The sequence below is a fragment of the Sceloporus undulatus genome, chromosome 6, assembly GCF_019175285.1.
Source record: "Sceloporus undulatus isolate JIND9_A2432 ecotype Alabama chromosome 6, SceUnd_v1.1, whole genome shotgun sequence".
NCBI classification, from domain to species: Eukaryota; Metazoa; Chordata; class Lepidosauria; order Squamata; family Phrynosomatidae; genus Sceloporus; species Sceloporus undulatus.
In genome coordinates this window covers 58100858-58115346 of record NC_056527.1, presented here as the reverse complement: position 1 = coordinate 58115346, position 14489 = coordinate 58100858, and the positions used below count along the sequence as shown (strand labels likewise).

The 14489-nt window shown below is 38.0% G+C and overlaps 1 protein-coding gene across 4 annotated transcripts in view; it reads left to right on the top strand.

Annotated features, from left to right (window-relative positions):
- The window catches only part of UBP1 (upstream binding protein 1), a 37431-nt gene extending 23729 nt beyond the window's left edge, over positions 1-13702 (top strand). For 3 of the 4 annotated variants that reach the window (XM_042474390.1, XM_042474388.1, XM_042474389.1), the window contains 8 exons: positions 1940-2043; positions 2682-2736; positions 2856-2949; positions 6755-6845; positions 7525-7637; positions 9488-9630; positions 10715-10766; positions 12025-13702. In XM_042474390.1, the coding sequence (XP_042330324.1) occupies positions 1940-2043; positions 2682-2736; positions 2856-2949; positions 6755-6845; positions 7525-7637; positions 9488-9630; positions 10715-10766; positions 12025-12062 (690 nt within the window). In that variant the 3' untranslated portion in view covers positions 12063-13702. Of the gene's footprint in view, positions 1-1939; positions 2044-2681; positions 2737-2855; positions 2950-6754; positions 6846-7023; positions 7158-7524; positions 7638-9487; positions 9631-10714; positions 10767-12024 lie in introns of those variants that run through there. The other variant, XR_006104582.1, reaches the window with a different exon arrangement.
- The last annotated feature ends 787 nt before the right edge of the window (positions 13703-14489 follow it).

Sequence of the window (14489 nt, the reverse complement as noted above, 5' to 3'; positions counted from 1 at the left end):
ACAATGCAATGGTATTAATTACCTCCCCCCATGCCTGTACCTGCTCCGTACTACAGACTGCATCAAGGGTATAACCTGCACAACGTGTAGGGTCAGATTTTTTTTAATTGCTTGACCTATTAATAAACACTCTTAAACAATGTCAGGTGTCTTAAGAGCTCTACGATACATAGAAATGCTTCTTCTCATCCCTCATTACCTGTGAAGTAGAATCAGAGTTCATCTTGCCATAGTTGGTTGGTAAATGAGAGTCAGAAGCTCACATTTTGCTTGGAAGTGTTGAAGCCCCATTAGTTTTCTTTGAGTCTTGAAACCCCATTAGTTTTCTCTTCTAGATTTAGTTTACAGAGTTAAATCCAAATCCAGCTGCTAGTTCTGAGTAGAATCCTTGGATCATTGAAATTTACACAAGCAGTTATCTACCAAGTTCTTATTGATTAAATGAATGTGCTCTGGTTGGGATTAACAACTAGATTTAGGTGAAATTGTTTGCTGTATTTCTTTAAGGAATTTGTTGGGTTGGATTCTTTAAGGAATTTGTTGCCTTGTGGCTGGTTGTATTAAGAAGAAATCTGTTAGAATCACTAGAAAAAAAGTTACGACTAATTGACAACCCATTGATTTCAAATGGTTTGCTCTACGCATAGATCAAATCCACATATTTAGAATAAAACACTTGAGCTCTGACTTTCCTTACTGCTACAGAAGAGATGGTTAAGAGGTGATATGATAGCCCCATTTAAGTGTTTGAAGTTGTCATATTGAGGATGGTGCAAGCTTATTTTCTGCTGCTCCAGAGAATAGGACACAGAACAATGGATGCAAGCTACAAGAAAAGATATTTCACCTAAGCATTAGGAGGAACTTTCAGACAGTAAAAGCTGTTTGACAGTGGAACACACTTTCTCAGAGTGTGTTGCAGTCTCCTTCTTTGGAGGATTTTAAACAGGCTGGATGGCCATCTGTCATGGATGCTTTGATAGTGTATTCCTGCATGGCAGGGGGTTGGATTGGATGGCCCATGTGGTCTCTTCCAACTCTGATTCTATGATTCTGCATTTTCAGGGTTCTCTTAAAAGGAGGCCTGTTTAAAGAAAGCCAGTATATATGTGTAGTTAGTCCATTATAGCCTTAGTTTTGGACAGTTCCTGTAAGCAGTAAGTCTTGAATTACCTTTACATAATAGGTCTTTAAAGATTGAACTTAGCTGGAAAAAATCAGTTTTGAATATATGTGGCGAATTAGAAATCAGGTTGCTTTCTGTTAGATCTCCTGTTAATCGGATTTTTATAAAATATATTGTATGTTTTCATTGTTAAATATTTTGTAATCACTCCTTGAAAGCTGAGTCAGTTTATGGGACATTTCGAAAGTACATTGGACAAATAAAATCAGCTCATTTAGTAAGGAGTTCTGCATTAGTAGAAGGCAACAGATTACTGACTTTGACCCGATACAGATGGGCAAAAAGTGCCGTCATCGAGCCGAAATTAAGGCACAGGAGAGCGGAATGACTGCACGCTCCTGAGCCCTACTACCCCATAATGGTGCACCCCCATCTACATGGAGGCTGCCATGATGATGTACACACAGTGCAGCGTGTGTACCTGCCATGAGTGGGTTCTTTTTAGGGCCTCCCAGAAGCCATAGTGTCTGGTTGCTGCGGCCTCCGTGTGGGGCAGAAAGGGGCAGCATCTCGGCACTCCTTTCTGCCCTTCTTTATCGGGCCTTTGTATAAAACAAAACAAAACAAAAAATTCAAAAACCTTAAATTCAGAGACTATATTGAGTTGTATGCATGCATAGCAAATATATGATCATGTAATAAAATAAATGAAGTCAAGCATGTAGGCATAAGTTTTAAAAAAATAAAAGGGGTGGTTCTGCAATGTGATGCGCAACCTTAATGGTAAAATTGCTGTTTAATTTTCCTTTTTAGTGTTCCCCATGGCCTGATACACCTACTGCATTTGTGAACAGTAGTCCTACCCCAACTCCAGCATTTACCTCTACTCCACATAGTACGTACAGTGTCCCAGACAGGTATGTTTCTCTTCTAGATTCACATGTCATCTTAAAGCACAGTGTTGAATGCAACAGTGTTGAATTCTTTTTCTGTAGCACAGTGGGGGCAGTGGCTCTCCCAGAACAGCCTCGGGGCCTGCATGAGCCCACAGACTGTATGTTCACCCTGTTTTAGGTGATGAATCTTTCTGTACAGAAAAACAGTGGAGACAAGTTAATTCTGTGAATGAATTCCTGGCTCTGTTTTGGAAAGGCTTTGGGAACATTAGAAAATTAGCATAATTTCACACTGAAATCAAAACAGCATATGCATAAAAAGTCTAGCTATGCCTCATGATGAGAATCTCCTGTCTTCATTCTGGAAAACTAAATCATAGAAAGATTATTTTTGAATAATCCACTCATCAGCCTGATTCATAACATAGTTATTGTGAGATGCGATAAGAATAAAAGATTTTCAGAACAGCACTTTGTCAAGGGACATAGTCTCTAATGGCAACTGTAACAACAAATTTTAAACCTGTAAGAACTTCAAGCATAAGTTAGATTTTGCTGATAGAAACTGAGATCTGTCCCATTGGATCACGCTTTTGATTTTAAAAAAATTAGAGCAAAATAATTTTGTGATCATCGTTTCTACATCCTTTCTTGCTTAGTAATTCATCATCTCCAAATCACCAAGGAGATGGAATTCCCCAAGCCTCTGGAGAGGTGAGTGTCATGCTACCAAGAAACCCTCATTTCATTTGTAGTGCTTTAAATATCCTATGATGGTGCCTTGTTTTATGTAAAATCTAGAGACATATAGTGGTCTTTTCTCTCTTTAACAGCACCTTCAACCATCAGCTACAATCCAAGAAACCCAACAATGGTTGCTTAAACATAGGTTTCCCACTTATACAAGGGTGTTTTCAAATTTCTCAGGTAGGTAATACAAATAATGTTTAATGACTGTCTTGTATTTCTTTAATTAGGTCAACTTGTGTTTCTGTGAGACTTCATGTGTGTGTGATATATAGATTAGATATGTCTGCAATACATAGATTTAACACCTTACAATTTAAATCTTTTTGGCTGAAATCTAACATGAATTCTTTTTTATCCTTGTGAATTAAAACAGCATCTATTCTTTTCATTGATGCATTTGTCTTTGCTGTATTTATAAAAATGTAAGAACCATTCTATTGAATTGGTTGTTGTGTGTCTTCAAGTCATTTCTGATTTATAAGGACCTTAAGGTGACCCTATCATGGGTTGTTTTGTTTTGTTTTGTTTGGTTGGTTGGTTGGTTGGGTTTTTTTTGGGGGGGGGGGTTAAGATTTGTTCAGAGGAGGTTTACCGTTGCCACCTTCTGAGGCTGAGAGCATCTGACTTGCCCAATGTCACCAAGTGGGTTTCATGGAGAAATGAAGAATTGAACCCTGGTTTCCAGAGCTGTAATCCAGGACTTAAAACCACTACACCAAGCTGGCTCTTTGCTGAATTGGGTCTAGTAACAAGCTTTTAGGTGGCCTTAGAAACAAATTTTGAATAAATAACAATCCTTCATGAAATAGTGTAACCTCTTTTTACTGTGTGAATTACTTCTCTCTGACCTGAATCAATTACTGATCTTATATTCAGTGACCCTGAGTTTCTAGAATTTCATGAGATATAGAAAATGTTCTGTCTTCTCACTGAATAATAAAACTGTCATGTCATCCTCCTCACTCACTCTGCATCATTTTTTTCTAATCTAAAAAACCTGATACTCCTTCCTTTTGAAGGGAGTGTGCCCAAATGCATTCATCATTTTAGTTGTCCCTTTTTGCATCTCTTCTCTATAAATAGCATATTTCAGATGGAATCACCCAAACAGCATTCCTCTTTGCATCATAGATATTAATATATATCATCCATGGAAGTCTTTATCTTCTGTTTTCTGATCATTTATAACCGTGGATTTTTCTCTTGTTGCCAGTGCAGATTGTGAGGATCATTGACCATGAGTCTAAACTTATTTGGACCTTATCAGTTTTGTAGTAAATATTTTCTATAATGTGAATCATGTTATAGCTAGATCAAATCATCTTTATCAGTTCATTGCCCATTCAGCTTGAAGAGATCCTTTTGAATTCTCTTGACAGTTGCTCAAGTTTTTCTCTCCTGAATCTTGTGTCACATGTAAAAGTTGACTAGGTTAATGATTTATCTTTGTCTCCATGCCTTTTATATGAACAAGTCAATAGTTGTAGTCCCAAAACAATATAAGCAGTTTGGTTGGAAAAATCAGAATTTAGTATTCTCTTTAGATCTCGGAAATGTTTGGGGGTTTTTTTACTACTGTACTTTTACCTAAATCGTACGCTGGATGATTGTGGGAATTGCAATCCATACTCAACAAGATTAGAAATAATTTTTCCAAACTCTGAGAATTCTGTTGTATCAAATCATCGTCTGTTTTCTCCCTTATTTGTGGTTATTTGCTTGTATAGCAGCATAGCTATATTCTGAGTTGTGGACTTCTGTAAATTCCTACTCATCAAATGCTATAAGTTGGACCATCAGTCTCCACCATTAATTGATTAAGCCTGTAGCTGCACACTGCTATAGCAAATGTGAGATACTGTGGCTGTGTTGAAAACAGTCAGCACTTTTCACATGATATGGCTGGGTCTGTTAGTCTTTATTTAACTACCTCAGTATTATGAGATAATGGGCCCTGGATATCTGCTGGAATTTGGTTCCAGGACCGCCTGTAGATACCAAAATCCGTGGATGCTCAAGTCCCATTAAATACAGTGGCATAGTAAAATGGTTTCCCTTATATGAAGTGGCAAAAGCAGGGCTTGCTTTTTGGAATGTACGGGATATATTTTTTAAATGTATTCAAGCCGTGGGTGCTTGAATGTCTGGATAAAAAAAATCCATGGATATGTAGAGCTAACTGCAGCCTTTAGACAAACAGAAATCCAGCACTGATTTGTTTTAGAGAGGAGAGAGAAGGCAAAGAAGTTTCCACAAACCAAAATACTAAAACACAACTGTTCTCACAGGAAGTTAGCAGCAACTAGTAATAAACAGGCCAGAACTGTGGAGGCTAACAATGAATAACCTGTGGAGGCTAACAATAAATACTTCCTTGCAGAATACCAAAACTGCAGACGTTTTAAATGTGGGGTACCATTTACTTTAGTTTGTGGGCATCCTAGGTGAATCAAATAATACGCCAAGACTTTGAATGAAAGTAGACTTGTTAGTACTTTTGGCAGTGCTAGTGGCACTTCTTGGGTCCTGTTGAATGGAGAGGCTGCTGCTAGATGCATGACAACAGAGTTTAAGAAACCATTTTTCATTGAATTCCCTGAAGCCAAGAGAGTTTGTCCCCCAGATCCAGATGACAACCAAAGTCTGTAGATTTTTTCTCTATAATATCGCCAAAATCCGTCCATATCTCTCAGCTTCTACCGCAAAAACACTGGTCCATGCCCTAGTAGTCTCATGACTAGACTACTGTAACCTCCTCCTGGCAGGGCTTCCTCTCTCTCACCTCCACCCATTAATTTCTGTTCATCATTCAGCTGCACACATTATTTCACTCACTCGCCGTTATGATCATGTCTCCCCTCTGTTGTCCTCCCTTCACTGGCTCCATCTTCCTTTCTGCATCAGGTACAAACTTTTGCTACTCACCTTTAAAGCCCTGCATGGGCTGGCCCCTCTTTATTTAACTGATCTTCTCTCTCCCTACATCCCTACTCGTACTCTCCGCTCTGGTAGCCAAAGTCTCCTTTCTCAACCCAGGATTTTCTCTGCCCCATCCCGGATCCGTCCCTTCTCTCTTGCTGCCCCTCATTCCTGGAACCTTCTTCCTCTGCATGCATGGCTCATCACTTCCCTAACCAGTTTTAAGGCTGAGCTGAAAACCACATTGTTTAGGGAAGCGTTCTCAGGGAATTTGTGATTGTCATCTGGCTGATAATGTTTGATGTGATGTGATCTGTTTTTATATTTGATGTTTTTAATTTGTCTTTTCTTTTCTACATGGTAATTTTATCTATTCCTCTATTTAATTGTTATTATCTAAGAGTGTACGCCTTGGGCAGTCTTTTATATACTCCTTAATTTTACCGACTTTGTACGGTGCTGTGTATAATTACAGCGCTCTAGAAATAAAGTTTAATAATAATAATAATAGTAATAGTAATAATAATAATAATAATAACAACAACAACAACAAGCAAAAACAGATGCTTGTCCATCCTTTTCATTTCAACTAAATAGTTTGAGAATGAAGTACTGAAGTATTACATTTGAATGCACTGCAAGAAGGAGTTGCAGTACCTGCCTCCTACCAGGAGGAGATAAGGAAAGACCACAATGTGCCATTTGTTTTCAAAAACCAATGCCTTCCATAATAAGCATGCATCTTACATTTCTTTTTCTGCATCTTACTGGATTGAGTATGGGTAAAACATCTCTAGTGTGTTCTGCTTTGTGTTATAGAATGCAGTGTGCTTTTACAGTATTGCCATTTAAAATGGAAAGAAGTTTTGAGTGTGTAGTCAAGAGGTTAGCTGAGTTTACTATTCCATAAAGCATAATGTAGTTAGGTTAGCAAGAGTTAAAGAGTATAATAATATGGGCAGAAATGTTGCCATAAATGTGGTCTGTCTGTGAATGGCAGCATTGCTTTTAAACATAGACTTGACATTCCAGTCTAGATATGCTGTTTTATATATTCCTGTAGGTGCTGATTTATTGAAGCTGACAAGAGAAGACCTAGTACAAATATGTGGTCCTGCTGATGGAATTCGGCTTTACAATGCACTTAAATCAAGGTAAATAGTATCCCGGTGTCAGTTCTCCTTCTGTCAGTTTTGTAAGCAAGTCTGTCTTAGACTAGAGGGATTTGGGAGATACTAATTTAGATTTTCGATTGGCATATGCCTGTGTGAGCTCATGCAGGAGTTGAAAGTACTATGCTCAAAAGAAGAATGTTTTGTTGTACACCTTCAGGGCAGGCCACAGATATGATGCAGGCACTGATGAGCTCAAAGGTAGACTGTAAGACTGGTAGCAATGCAGTTGGGCAGTACTGATTTCTTGAAGACGGATGGGTTTGTTGCCAAGAGACAAATCTTCTCATTTAGGTGAGCTAAATCCAACCTAAAGTTCTTGAGGTCATGGCTACTAAATATTAACAATTGCAGATTTCTAACTGTGAATTGAACTGGCATAAAAGATGATGTTAACTTGTTAATTTTGTTACTCCAGTAGTTATGTTACAGAATTGCACCATACACCAGTCGTGATTATTTTTATTTAAATTTGAAGTTTAATTCACCAGTATCTGTCTCAGTGGCTCTGAGATTAGTCATTAGACTAAACAATCTTTGGTAATTTGCATCAATTTTTAGTAGCTTATAAAGAAATAAAGAGTAGTGTTAATGTAACAAATCAAGAATGGATGTACATCCACTATACCACATACAGGACTTCCTTGTCTTTACATTCCAGGTCTGTCAGGCCACGCCTAACAATCTATGTATGCCAGGAGCAGTCAAGAAATGCACAACTTGAAAGGCAGCAAGACTCAGGCAGTGGGGAAGGCAGAAATGGTGCAATATTTGGTATGTTCTTATCTGTAATCTATACATTGGAGAAATTTAATGTATTTTTCACTGACAGCCATTTAGAAGCCATGTGATAAGCCAGAGTAATGCATATTCTCTGGATATTTATTGTTTGAACGTAATTGTGCCAGAGTCTGGAATGGACAGGCAGGGCAGCCTCAGAAGTTTTGAAACTTCCATTTTGAAAAGGACAAAAGAGTTGAGGCACACAACTTTTACGCAGCTTTCAGCTTATACTGAAAGCCGCACAATGGGTTGCAATGGTGTGTGCATCTGTGGTGCGTGCACTGCGCCACACATCTTGCGCGAGCCCTATTGTTTTCAATGGGGCTCAAGCATATGCACTATTTGCTTTACGCGCAGGGGTCTGGAACGGATCCCCCATGTAAGGCAAGAGTGCACTGTATTTGACTGATCCGTATTACTGGAAGTACAATAGACTGCATAAACAATTTGCAAATCCCCCTCCCCATGAATAGTTTGAAAACTTCTACTGAGAACTTATTAGTGCCCAGTATTCATAAACTAAGAACAGATTTGGCTAAGCTTGTAAAGTTCTCTTTTCAGTCTTGCTTCTCAAGTTCTGTCCTGTGCACCATCATTTTTTGAGCATGTCAGCATTGACAGTATGTACAAGGAGCAAGGGTGAACTGTGGCAAAATACGGTTCTGTTACCTTCTGAAGTGTCTGGTTCTCAAAAGGAGAGTGATCCACACTGATTTTCTCCTAGTCTTAATGCACACAGTGCTCTTACTTCAGAATCTTTCTATGGCCATCAGTGTACACTGAATTGGAGATGTGGAAATCGTGTTAGTGTCTCTGTTTGGCACTGTGGCAACTCTTTAGAACGGGTATGGGCAAAGTGTGGCCCATGGGTATATAACTTTTTTTTTGGTTCCAAATGCCCTCTATTGACATTTTTCACACATCCCTCCAAGCAGGCATTATAGGCCCAGGAGAAGCCTTTTTAAAAACAGGAAATGATTTCTGCTCACTTCCTGTTGTTAAAAAAGGACTTGACTGGGCTTAAAACTGACCAAGGGGGCTAAAAACATGGTAAAAATGCTCCATAAGCCCTCTTGAGGAAAATTGGGATGGGTTGATTTGTGGCGGGGGCAGACGAAGATACAACCCTCTGAGATCTCCTAATGCAGCCCTCTAGTATCCCACCAGAGTGGCTTAGAAGGAACACGTTGTCTCTTGGCCAACTCGGGCTTGTTTTGAAGAGGAGGTAATGTGGATTGAAATTCTGCATCCTTTTCTAATCAGTATCATGCTTGAGGATGTATTCTATTTGGGAGACTGAGGCTGGCATCCAGTTACTGGCATACACAGTTATAAGTGTGCAGATGTCTTTTGGTTGTTGCAGACGTTGATATTCTCTTCCACCATTTGCTGCTACCAGAGCCCCTCCTCCCAAACTTCCCATTGAGCTCTGGCTCTCCCCCCCCCCCCCCCCAGCCATTCTATTCCTGGTGGAGAGCTAGCTAGGAGAAGTTATTGAAGAAGCATCTGGCCAGGTCCTTGCATCAGCTCAACAGTTGGCGGGTGTGTGAATGTTGAGTGACAACTGTAGTGTAGTTGTGCATGCAGAATTATTCTCTACACTGTGCCATGGAAGATCTCAGTTTAAGACTCTTGCTCTTCAGTTAGGGAGAACATAGGACACAGATCTATAGACTATACATTGTGAATACGAGCTTGCACAAATAATAAAATACTAGAAAGTTTGTTTCTGGTGGTCTATACAACATAAATATTTTTGCTGAATGGGATCATTTTTAGAATTCCAGCAGTTTTCACACATGAAAGAAATAAAGGCGTACTTAATTATCTTTTTGTTCTAGTTTATCATGCAATCTATTTGGAAGAAATGGCTGCCTCAGAAGTAACTCGCAAACTTGCACTGGTGTTCAATATTCCTTTGCATCAGATTAACCAGGTTTACAGACAGGGTCCTACCGGTATTCATATCCTTGTCAGCGATCAGGTAAATTTTATTTTTCTCCATAAAACAATTCTTATTTTAAAATTAATTCTAAGTAGTACTTGAGATGTTAAGAAAAATATCTACATTTGTACTTCCTTAGTGGAGTGGTTATTACTGTTATGGCCAGGCCCAAGCAAAAAAAAGATATATGATATCTCTTACAAAGTGAATTGGTGATAATGACATATCAGCAACCAAGAATTGTGAGCTCCTTTATTTCCTTGCCATGTTTAGTCTCTGAAATGTTTTGCTTTTCTTTCCCGCTGGAAAGTTCAAGCATCTGGAGCATCAAATAATTACAATTGCTATAAACCACATAGCTTGTTCCTTTCTGCTGTTGGTTACAGCAGAAATAGTATGAGACATAAAAATAGTACAACAAATATTTAATGCTACATGTAGTTTCTACATATACCTCCCAGTAAATTGAAATGTTGTTTTTATGATGTTTGGGTGTATATTTAAGGAAAGCACTTTCAAATGCACACTTAAATGTGAAATGTAAGGTGTCTTGGGGGTTCTTCTAATGACCACTAGTGCTATAATCCTTACTTGCTATGTTTCCACATATTTAACATATAGTTTTTTGTTTGTAAAGGAGACACCCATGTATATTTGTATTGCTTTATTTTGTTGACATGTGGTACATGTTGAAACATTAAGTATTTGGAGGGAAAAACTGCACTTCTTACTAAAATAAAGAGCCCATACAGACAGGCCAAAATAAAGCTGCTTCGTGTCACTTTGGAGGTATGCTGCTTAAATGATGCATGCGTCCTAAGAGGCCAGAAGCCACGCCAAAGCGACACTCCAGTCATAAGGACTGGAACGCAGCTTCGGCGCAGCTTCTGGCCTCTTCAGATGTGTGTCCTTTAAACAGCATACTTCCAAAGTGACCCGAAGCAATTTATTTTGGCCTGCCTGTACGGGCCCAAAGTTACAAAAATATTTTAAATCAGAAGAATCGGAATCGGTTGCTCCTTGTGCAACAGTCTCTCTGTGCCTGTGGTGACTTTCTGTATAATGTATGAAGTTGTGGTACATAGCTGTCAACACTGTAAGATATGGTACTTTTTCTTCATAGATGGTTCAAAATTTTGAAGATGAGAGCTGCTTTTTAGTTACCACAATAAAAGGTATGTTGCTAATATGGAAGTCATAACAGCCTACAATGTTGATAATGATATGGAGTGTCTGAAGGGCTAGGTTTCCTTTTTTTACCACATCATATTTGGTGATTTTTTTAAAAAAAGTTCCTTAAGTTGCATATAAGCTCATTAAGTTTTTAATTTTTGGCAATCAAGGTAAAGATAACCCCCTTTTAAAGTTCAGAGGACATTATATTGTGGTTCATCTAAAATGGAAACATCACTTCTTCACTGCCTCACTAGACACCAAGGCTCACTGAGGCTTATCCTTATGATGTTAAATCATTTTTAATGTGATAGACAAACTTGCAAGGGATGCAGTGGCTCAGCAGTTAAGACACTGGCTGATGACTGCAAGGTCACCAGGTTGGCAGTTTGGGACCCAAGTGCCACATGATGGAATGAGCCACCACCACTAGTCCCAGCTTTGCCAACCCAGCAGTTCGAAAGCACATAAAAGTGCAAGTAGATAAATAGGTACAACTTCGGAGGGAAGGTAACAGCGTTCCATGTAGTCATTCTGGCCATGTGACCACGGATTCATCTCTGACAACACTGGCTCCCTCGGCTTAGTAATGGAGACAGTCTAGACAATCACATAAAAGGGGAAACCTTTACCTTTAGACAAATTTGCAGAGATTTTATTGTAATCCAGAAACTTGTGGTAGTTTAAAGGCACAGTGCATAAAAGTTTATGCCAAACAAAAACTTGCCAGTCTTCTGGTATCACAGTGGTTTTATTTTAGAAATGCTTAATTTAACAGGAAAAAAGGCCTTGCTTGGTCCAACCAGAGGGCTGTAAAGTTGCACATTTTCCTCCTTTGGCCAACTAGGTGCCTTTATGAAACAAAGAGGAAGGCTGTGAATGCCGAAAAATCCAAACGATCTCTCTCTTTTTTGTAATAGTAACCAGAGCTGTATGAAATATTCTAAGTGTGGTGACATCAAAGATATGTATAAAACACATAATGACGTTGGCAGTTGTATTTTTGATGCCTTTCTCTTCAGCCTGCAACATGACTACACACTATTATGAAAGAGCAGATGGGGATAATGGGCTACAAGTGGGAAAGGAAAACAGAAAACAAAACAAAAAGGCAAAACACCTTCCTAGTATAGCTTGTAGAATCCTGCTGTGGAGCCAACTGATAATAAAATAGAAATGGTGTTTTGTACTGACTGCTGTCTACTTTTTTCTTTTAAACAAAGAGACTCTTTTTTTAATTGGTCATGTTTTCTTCTACAGCTGAAAATGGCGAAGGCTTCCATATAATTTTGAAATGATATATTGCCATATGTATAATGGACTGACACTCCAGTATAGAATGAAGTCATACTCAAGAATGACAAATAACATCAAGTCTCTTCAGGGATCTGACTTCACCATATAGAATGTTTCATATTGAAAACACAAGATGACCTTTCCTAATGAGCTGTTTAGTAGATGAACTTATCACTGCCATAGCCAAATGTCCTCATAAGAGGTATAAATGCCGTAACAGTGTATTTACAGGCATGGAAAAAGCAAAACATGTTTGCCCTTTTTTGGGGGAAAAAATAAGGCAAGCTGTGGCCAGTAGATGCAGTTTCAAGAAGCAGTACTGCTTTCCTATTACACTGTATCCAGTTTGAATGTAAACCTATTCTGGGCATTTACCTTTCTGTGCCAGTTTGTCTCTTACTTGCTTGTATCTTTATGCTAATTTTATTTTTTGATGTTAGCAGAGCACATTGTAATTTGTGTGGAGACAAGTAGCAAAGAAGATAGTAATCAGGTTTGAGATCTTGAGAGTAAAGCTGTCAAAACAGCATCCTCTGTATAAATTGTGTATAAGTGTGAATGTAAGAAGTATACATGTCAGAGTTGGACTTCTTATTGAAGTCCTAGCCAGACAAAAATTAAGCATGCAGCAGAATGCATTACTATTAATACCTAATTAAGGGGAATAGACAAAATCCTGTGAGGTACAATAAATTGCTTTGCAGTAGATTCATTGGAAAAAATCTGGCTATGCATCATGTTTCCTGAATGAAGCACTCCTGCAATTCAGTGGGGTTTTTAACTACATTCCTCCTTATGGAGAAAAAGGGAATGTCACTGTCAACAAGAGACAGTTTTATAGAATCAACCTGTAAAATGGTTTCAGCACTAAAACCCAAATTATTTTCTCTTTAGGGTGCAGACTATTTTCCCACGTGTTAACTGTTCTTTTTCTCTGTCATATGGAAAGAACTTAATTACAGTGCCTCTTCCATAAAATACTTGACTAGCAGTTGCACAACTTAATGGATGAATTGCAAAAAAAAAAGGTCCCTAAATATTACCTGACTGTCATTGAAAATACACGTATTTGTTCTGGATTATGTATTAAAACAGGTATTCAGGGGAGAGTACAACATGAAATGCAGGTTTTTCCACCTTCACATTATGTGGACTTGCCATTTTATCAAATAGCTTAAATCTTATATAATGTAACATTTTAAGGGGAAACAAAGCAAATGTCAAACATTTTTAACTCGTTCCCTGGTTAAATTATCCCGAGGCGAAGTGCTTAGAGTCTAATTGTTCTGAAAAAAATAGTTTAACTAGACATTATGGTGAGTGATTGCTTCCTCCTCCCATGAAGTGGACTATTTTGAACTGATGGGAAGGGAGAATGGAGCTTGTAAGCTTAAACAGTTTGGGGTTGTTCTTGCAGATAAATTATTTTTGATTGTTATTTGAGTGTCTTCAGTTGACTTGATGTGTCATTTCAGCACCATTTTGCAAAATTGTGAAAAATCTTGGAGCAGTTCAAAAATGTTACTAAATGCTGTACAGTAGTTTGGTTCACTTGGATTTAATTAATGGCACCAGCAAATTGCTTTTTTGTTTTTAAATAAGATGTATACATTTCAATTTCAGTAAAAACATTTTCCAATAATTTTGTAAGTATTTTTCCTTAAGTTTATTTTCACATTATCTACAAATCAGAAAAGCACAAAATACTGAGGTATTGCAAAAAGAAATGTTCCTTTCTTTCCAGTTATGCTTTATGAAACTATTAGTAGTGTGAACATTAGTTGAAATAGGGGAATGATACAATGGATTGTAACCACTTGCCTATTTTATTAACATATTCTTGAAATCAGTCTAAATATGGATGTCTTCATTTAAATAATAGCCTATACCAAATTATCTGTCTTGGAACAAGTATCTGTTTAGCAACTTTCATTTCATAAACACTTTATAAGAAGCAAACATTTCAGAACAATTCTGTTTTACAAGCTCTTTGTATTTCTCTTGATAGTTTAATTCCCATAAACAGATAGAAAATTGAAGTTGAAGGCTTTCATGGCTGGCATCCATAATTTTTTATGGGCCTTTCAGGCTATGTGGCCATGTTCTAGAGAAGTTTATTCCTGACGTTTTGCCAGCATCTTCATTCTCTAAAGATGCCAGCCACAGATGCTGGCAAAACGTCAGGAATAAACTTTTCTAGAACATGGCCACATAGCCCGAAAAGCCCACAAAAAACTAAAGATAGCAAATTGTGCGGATAAGTGTTGTTGTAGAATAGTCTGCAGCAACAGAGCATAATTAAATTTAAGAATACATATCTCTGTGTAGTAACTTGTTGTTTTAAGAATGTTCATATAAAACTTAACTCTATTCCCAATATGTTCAGAATGAAATGTTTTCATTCTGTAGTTGACATGAATGTACTGTAT